The following is an 8456-nucleotide window of genomic DNA, read 5'->3' as shown; positions in this document are numbered from 1 at the left end:
GTTGGAGTACAAAAGGGAAGCTAGCTTGCCCTTGTTGTAACCATGGGACTTGTTCTAACTATCTTAAATATAGTCGCAAGACATGCTATATGGGTCATCGTGCCTTTTTGCCCGAGGATCATCCATGGAGAGCTAATAGGAGATCTTTCAATGGAAAAGTAGAATATAGGCAAGCTCCACCATTATTGTCGGGTACTGAAGCTTTAAGTCAGTTGGAGTATGTGGATAATTCATTTGGGAAGCTAAAACCAAAGAAAGATGGTCCATGGAAGAAGAGGTCAATATTCTTTGATTTACCTTATTGGCAGTATAACACATCACGACACAATTTAGATGTGATGCACATAGAAAAGAACATAGTTGATAGTATTCTTGGAACTCTCTTGGATATTTCTGGCAAGACAAAAGATCACACAAATGCTCGATATGACTTGCAAGAAATGGGCATTCGAAAGAACCTTCACCCCAAGAAAACAAATGGTAGGAAAAAGGTGAAGCTGGCAAAGGCAAGCTACTCAATGACCAATGCTGAAAAGTCAATTTTTTGTGACGTCTTGAAGACAGCAAAGTTGCCAGATGGCTCTGCTTCAAATATTTCTCGGTGTGTGAACCTTTTGGAGAGAAGAATATCTGGTTATAAGACTCATGATGCTCATTTCATGCTTCACTATTTGTTACAAATTCCTATCAAAGGAATACTTCCAGATCAAGTTGCAGTTCCTTTGATTCGACTTAGCTCATTTTTTCGTCAATTGTGTCAAAAGTCTATCACATTACAAGAGATAGATCAATTAGAAGAGGATATTGTCACAACATTATGCCAATTATAGAGGATCTTTCCTCCTTCTTTCTTCGACATAATGATTCATTTGCCTATTCATTTGGCTAATGAAGTGAGATTGGGAGGTCCAGTTCAATTTCGGTGGATGTATCCTCCCGAAAGATACATGTGTACTTTGAAGTCCTATGTTCGAAACAAAAGTCGTCCTGAAGGATCTATTGCAGAGGCATATTTGATTGAAGAATGTTTGACATTTTGCTCGCGTTACTTACATTCTGGTGTCCAAACAAAATTGAATAGACAACCCAGAAATAATGATGAACCTAATAATTCTATGATGGAAACTACAGATGCATTTTCGAATCTATTTCCAAAAAGAGGTGTTCCTTTGGGTGCAAAGAAAGGTGAACCTTTTCTCCTTGACGACAAGTCCCGAGAGCAAGTTCATAGCTACATATTATTGAATTGTCACAAAATAGACGACTATGTTAGGTAACTCATACTAGTTCTACTATATTTTGGTATTTTAATTAGAAATTGATAGGTCTGTTTTATACTTACAAATATTATACTTTTGAGTTTTAGTGAGCATGAGACTTATCAACAAGGAACACGATGGATGAGAGCTAAAAACCATAGCAAAAATTTTTCTACATGGTTTAAAACACGTGCTTTGCGGCATGATGTTCCAAATTGGATAAAAGAGCTCTCTAGAGGACCAACCCAATGTGCAAAAAGATATTCTGGTTATTTTATCAACGGATATAGATTTCACACTAGGCAACGTGAGGTAAGACGCAAGACACAAAATAGTGGTGTTACTTTAGTAGCATTAACGACAAGCTTTGCAAGCACAAAGGATGCAAATCCAATTCATGAAAACGTTTCTTATTATGGTAGAGTGAATGATATCATTGAGTTGGACTACTATGGAAATTTTAAGGTTACATTGTTCAAATGTGATTGGTATGAGGCTAGGGAGGATGCTTATGGCTCGACATATGTGCATTTTAACAAAAAATGCTATCAGGAAGAGCCTTTTGTATTGGCATGTCAAGTGCACCAATGCTTCTATGTGCAAGATGCATTTAATAAAAATAAACATTATGTAATGAAGACTGTTCCAAGGGACCTATTTAGCATAAGTGATCAAGTCGCCATTGATGCTGAAGATACTTATGAAAATGAGCCATTTGATAATTCGACGGTTCCTTCTATACCTAATGATGATGGTGAAGTAGACTTGGTAAGGAATGATTTGAATGAAGTTCTGGTCGATGTCGCAAAAGAAGTCTATTTTTCCCAAGAGTATAACACAGGATTGGATGAAGAATATGATTCTGAAGACTTTTGAGTGACTTGTTTCCCTCTTTTATGGTATATAAGTCAAATTTATCGCTTTATGTTAGCAGTTTTCAACTTGTTTTTCCTCTTTTATGTTATGATTGTTGCTTCTTAGAATTTTCTGAATTTTTCTGCATCTTGATTATGAGTTTGTGTGGGACATATTTTTCTGCATTTTGAATTTTTCTGCATTTTTCTGCCTTTTGAGTGAAGAATATGATTCCGAAAACTTTTTGAGTTCCTTGTTTCCCTCTTTTATGGTATATAAGTCAGATTTATCGCTTTATGTTAGCATTTTTGAACATGATTTGCTGAATATTGTGATATAGAATTTGGTAATTGTTTGTTACGATTTACCTCTTCCCCTTATTAGATGCATATGCAATTGTATTTACATGGCTGTTTTAATATTTTTATACAGCAACTTAATGGAAAACGGAGCAACTTCAAAGAGAAAAAGACTGGTAAAAAAGTATCAAGCTCATGCAAAAGTTAAGGAATTTGAAATGAAGGAAGTATCTTCTGCTGCGAAACTAGTTCGGAATTTTATAACCAAAGGTGATAAAGGAAGTAATCAAGCCAAAATAGCACAACAGCCCAGGAGAAAAATTTCAGAAATTGGAGACAAATATAGTAGGGAGAATTCAATGGAAGGGAGAAATAAAACACTTGTAGACAATGTTATGAACCGGTCTTTGAGGTCTTCCCAAAACCAAGTGAGGAGTAATGTTCAACTAGAAGAACAACCAATTCCTAAGAAGATGAAGAGTAAGGCAAAGTGTCCAGCAATGGCTCTTGATGCCTTTTTGCATACAGAAGGAGTAGAAGTGGAAAGAGAAGAGGAAGATGACTTTGAGTCAATTGGTGAGGATGCTGGAGCAACTGAAAAAGAACCAGCTAACTTGACAAACTTAAAAAATAACTTAAAGCGTCCAGCAATGACTCTTGATGCTTTTTTGGGTGACCAAGGAATTCATGTGGAAAGAGAAGAGGAGCATAATGAAGTTCCAACTTCTGAGGATGCTAGATCTAGGCCATCCCCGAATAATGGAGAAAATGTTCATATCCCGTCTGAGGAAGATTATATTGGTGAACATGAAAGTGACAATTTTGATGTAGAAGGAGATCAAGTTATGGAAGAGGCTCATGTAGAAGGTGATGTAATTTAGTTTGTTGCTATTTATTTTACATTTTCTTTTTATCTATGAGCATGGGGCTGCCCTTTCCATACCTAAAGTTTGTACTATTTCTCAATTTTTAATTTAGATACTTCAAAGGTTAAAAAAACTCGTGGAAAAACAAGATGCCTAAAGATTTATGCAAGAACTTGGGAAGAAAGGGAGGAAGTGACTTTTGATCAGGGAGCAGCCGTGGGGCCAACAGCTCAAAGAGTGAAGGATTTAACTAATTTTATTGGAACAATGGGAAGGAATAGTGATTTTATTACCTTGATGTACACTAATTGGAAAGCTGTGCCTAAGCAAATCAAAAAGCGCATTTGGAAGTATATTAATGTAAGCTCCATTTATCTTTATGTTTATGCCATATGTTAATAATTATTTTATGCATATGATATGATGAAATTGATGTGTTTGTAGTCAAAGTTCATTCTTCCAAAATCTTCAAAGTTATGGGTGATGACTGGTGTTCAAGGAGCATGAAAGTGTTACAAAATAATAATAAAAAAGAAGCATTTTGAACCATATTCTGGAAATATTGAGGATATGTTGGTGAATCGTCCTTTGGAAATTCCAGAAATACAATTTCGGAAGCTAATTGCATATTGGAGTATTCCAACTGTCAAAGTGAGCTAGAGGATTTCAATTATTATTATTTGATATGATCAAGTATAATTCTTTCAATTTTTATATTTTTTTCATCATTGTTTATTTTAAACACAGGCCATGTGTGTTATAAATTCTGAAAATCGCAAGAAGCAACAATGGAGGCATAAAATGGGCCCAATCAATTTTGCAAGAGTGCGTGTTGATTTGGTAAGGTCACATTTGAGTTAAAATTCTCTACTTGTTACTTCTCCCTAATTTTAGTATGTTATGACTTTGTAATTGTTATCTTGATCTGTAGCGTGAGAAAAAAGAGAACAAAGAGGAACCAAATCAAGCTGAAATGTTTGTTGCAACTCGGAATGGACTAAAAGGGAAAACACTTGATGTAGAAACACAAGCTGTTATTGTAAGTTCCTCTATAATTTTCTTGTTTTAGTAGTTGTTTTATGACTGTCATGGATGCTATTTTTTTTTGCTGTTTTATACCTATCGTGATTATTGTTATGGTATCTATTTTGCGACTGTTTCATGGCTGTTTCATGGGCTGTTTCATGGCTGATTTAGTTGCTGTTTTATGGCTATTTTATGCATATTTTATGGCTGTCATGGCAGCTATTTTATGACTGTTTTATGGCTATCATGGTTGTTGTTTTAGTATCTACTTTATGGCTGTTTTGTGGTTGTCATGGTTGCTGACTTGCTGCTTTCTATGTTTTGTGGTATCTATTTTGTGGCTGTTTCATGGCTGATTTAGTTGCTGTTCTATGGCTATTTTATCCATGTTTTATGGCTATCATGGACTGCTATTTTATGGTTATTTCATGGCTGTTTTATGGTTGATTTTATTGCTGTTCTATGACAATTTACAACCATGTTACATGGCTATCATGGACTGCTGTTTTATGGCTCTTTTATGGCTATTTTGGATTGCTGTCCCTATTAGTTAGCAATAGGTTTTTGGATTCTTTCATTGAATTTTTATCACTAAAAATAGACATATCATATATTTGTGTGTATAGGATAAACTTGATGATCTCCAAGAAGCTGGAGAAACTCCTACTAATGCATTTCAAAAAGTTTTTGGTAAAGAGAATCCAGGAAGAGTTCGATGTTATAGTTCCCTTTAATATACAAAAGCGTTGCCTTAGACCAAAGGTAACGGCCGTATAGCCAACCCCCCAAAAAGCATTGCCTTTTGTCGGAAAGTGTTGCCTTTTATCAAAGGCAACACTTTCTCTTATTATAAGCAACGTTTTTAAAGGGTTGCTTCAGCCCGAATTTGTTGTAGTGAGAATTGAGTTTAATCCCACTTAGTTAACCTTTACTAAACAAAAGGAAAATCAAGTAGACTAATCAGTTTGATCCTCAGGTCCTAGTCAATTCCTAAGGAAAGACTAGAGTTATTGGAATTCGATTTGATTAGCAAAAATAACAATTATCAATCACGATGAGTTTGATAACTCAAGAGTCTCCAATTGATCAATTGAAGCCAAAAGGGGAAAATCTAAATTATTTATATAAATAAAGGAAAGCAATCACAATTCTGAAATACCTCAAGTTGCACTAATAAATATATCAAATGTAACATAGAAGAGTTCATAAATTAAATTAAGAAAATAATAAAAAGGAATATTGAACCTGATAAAGAGTCCGAATGCTAACTTGAATTAATAAAAAATCCTAATCCTAAAACCTAAGAGAGAGGAGAGAACCTCTCTTTCTAAAAACTACATCTAAACTATGAAAAGTGAATAATTCAATACATGCTAATGAATGGATGCATTCCCCCACTTTATAACCTCTAATCTGTGCTTTCTGGACTTGGATCTGGGCTAAAAAGGCTTCAGAAATCGCTGGGAGCATTTTCTGTAATTTCTGGTGCGTGGCGTCTGTCACGCGTCCACGTGGGTCACGCAGTCGCATCATCTGGAGTTTACCTTGTCACGCGTTCGCTTCGGTCATGCGTCCGCGTCATCTGTATTCTGCTTAAGGCGCCCGTCCGCGTCAGTCTCGCGTTCGCGTCGCTGCCTTTTTGGCGCTGGGCATGGGCCGCGTCGTCCATGCGTTCGCGTTGCTGCCAATTTCTTCAAAAACTCCATTTTGTGCTTTCCTTCCATTTTTGTATGTTTCCTTTCCATCCTTTAAGTCATTCCTGCCTTAAAGGATCTGAAACTTCTCAACACACAAATCACGGAATCGAATGGTAATAAAGGGTAATTAAAATAAATAATTTCAAAGCATAGGAAACATGTATTTTACATATATCACATAATAAGGAAGAGAAAGTAAAACCATGCAATTTACATGAATAAGTGGGTGAAGGATTGAATAAATCTCTTGAATTGAGCACAATATATGTCATAAAATATGGGTTTATCAACCTCCCCATCTTGATACAAAAAAATTTCTAGGGGATCCTTCCCTTTTTAAGGCTGAATTGGGTATAGCGACTTCTCTGTATTTGTTTATTTTGCCGATATACCTTTCTTTCTTGCGACATGATTTCACTTTTTTCCTTTTCTAGAGATGGTGAAGTCTACGGATTCAATGAAACACTTCCGTTGGGCTAAGAAAGCAACAGCTGCGCAAAATATCTCGGCAAAGGTTTATGGAGAAGGATCTGCCCAAGTTCCTCCTAAGAAAATGACCTCAGACACTTCTGGGCCGAGGAAGATCATCCCGACTCCTCAAGTTCGTGTGGTTCCTTCTGCTCCTCTCCAGTCATCCTCGGGTGCTGCCTTCTCTCCTATTGCTGGTCCTCCTCCTAAAAAACAGAAGACTGTGGAGCCTTATGACTTGGACGCACCTAATTTTGATGATGTGGGGTTTGTTGATAATCAAATTGCTCCTTATGGTCGACTTCTGATGGATGATGTATCCCTCCTTCATCACATGAATTTTATTACTAATAACATTATTCGGATGGCCCATATGGGAGCAGCTCTATTCCGCACTGTTCAGGGCTCCCCAGTCCATGCGATGAAAGATTTTCTTGAGGATGCCAAGTCGGAGTTTAATAGAATTAAGGGCTTGAAGGACGAGCTGGATGCTAGGGTGGCTAAGCTAGAGCTGAACTTGGAGAGGGAGAAGTCTTGGGCTATCAAGGCTGAGGCGGCTGCAAACTTGGCTGAGGAGATGGCAAAGAAACACAAGGAAAGTTATACCCGCACTTATGCTGAGGTGTTGGAGCTGAGGGAGAGGCTTGAATCTGCCCTTGTGAATTACGCCGATCTCCAGGGTCATCTGGTAGACACTGTGACGGGTGCTTATAAAAATTTAAAGGCACAGGTCCGAGTTCTTGCTCCTGAACTTGACCTGACTCTCTTTAGCCTGGACAATATGGAAGATGGTAAAATAGTGCCCTCCCCGGATGATGAAGATGACGAGCCTCCTCCTCCTGCACCCCCAGCCAATGCTTCGGCAGCCACGACTTCGTCAACTCCTTCTGCTGAGGTCAGCCATCCCGAACCTGATCCGGATTGTCAAATTCTTAATCGGGATGATGGGACTGTGGACGCCACCCCTATGAACATTATTCCTCCGTCTTCAGCCACCGATGCTGCTACCGGGGAGACCTTGAACCCCTTATGATTTGTTTGGTTTTGCCTGTACAGCCTGATTTGTGGGCTTTTTAAACTTTGTCTTTTGTGATGGTAGACTTCTTGACTTTTAGTTGCTCCTATGCAACTTAAGTTTTTGAAAACAAAACACGTTTAAACTCTTGAGGCTTGCCTCTCAGGTGGCCTTTTGAGTCTTTTAAATATTTTTATTTTGATGCGTATATTTCTATACTGTCCGTGCCTTTGCAGCTTTTGTAGATCTTTATAGACTATTGGTACTCTACTATCCAACCTCTTTTTGATTAGATCTTTTAAACCATCTTCTGTTTGGGGCGAGATGATCCTTGGGGCTAACTTTGTCCGATAACTTTGTCATGGAGCCGTGGCTTTTTGGGCTAGGCTACGTCCCTTTTAGCGTACGCTTTTCGTTGGTCCGACTTCTCTTGTCGGTCCGAGCTAAGTTATTTTTAATATTCCATTTTTAGTCAGACCTCGTCAGGCCACTTTTTTATGGATTATTTTTCATAACTTCTTGTATTAATCTGTTTTTATTGCTTTCATCTTTGCCGACCTTGTCGAAATTGGGCGATGAATTTGGATTTCATCTTGCCGACCTTGTCGTAATCGGGCGATGAATTTTTGTGCTCAGATTAATGCGTCTTGGTAGGAAACCTTTGAATCTGAAAAACTTTTATTCAAGTAGAAAATAGGCATATAGATAGGGATATATATACATATGAGTGCTTACCCTTCTAAATCGAGCAATTTTGTAGATCTTGGCTTGGCGCCTCATTAAAAAACCTTTTCAGGAAAAAGAGTGCACCTTGACCTAAGATCTTTATTACTTTCTAACTATAGTACCTTCTTAGGTTACAGGCGTGCCATGACCTTGGTAACTCTCATCCCTCGAGGTCGGACAACTTGTAGTAGCCCTTTCCCAGTACCTCTATAACTCGGTAAGGTCCTTTCCAGTTAGCTGTTAGC

The 8456-nt window shown here is 37.7% G+C and overlaps 2 protein-coding genes across 2 annotated transcripts; both read left to right on the top strand.

Moving 5' to 3' along the window:
• Window positions 861-2135, top strand: LOC110271528. The gene is made up of 2 exons (XM_021122489.1): window positions 861-1273; window positions 1367-2135. Exons 1-2 carry the CDS (start codon window positions 861-863, stop codon window positions 2133-2135), a joined length of 1182 nt encoding a protein of 393 aa, XP_020978148.1.
• Window positions 3789-5039, top strand: LOC107636656. Its single transcript, XM_016340153.2, has 4 exons — window positions 3789-3930; window positions 4027-4119; window positions 4211-4318; window positions 4932-5039. Exons 1-4 carry the CDS (start codon window positions 3850-3852, stop codon window positions 5037-5039), a joined length of 390 nt encoding a protein of 129 aa, XP_016195639.1. The 5' UTR covers window positions 3789-3849.

The sequence above is a fragment of the Arachis ipaensis genome, chromosome B04 (genome assembly GCF_000816755.2).
Source record: "Arachis ipaensis cultivar K30076 chromosome B04, Araip1.1, whole genome shotgun sequence".
Classification (NCBI taxonomy): domain Eukaryota; kingdom Viridiplantae; phylum Streptophyta; class Magnoliopsida; order Fabales; family Fabaceae; genus Arachis; species Arachis ipaensis.
Note: the sequence above shows the minus strand (reverse complement) of the source record. Positions and strands in the feature narration are given on the sequence as shown.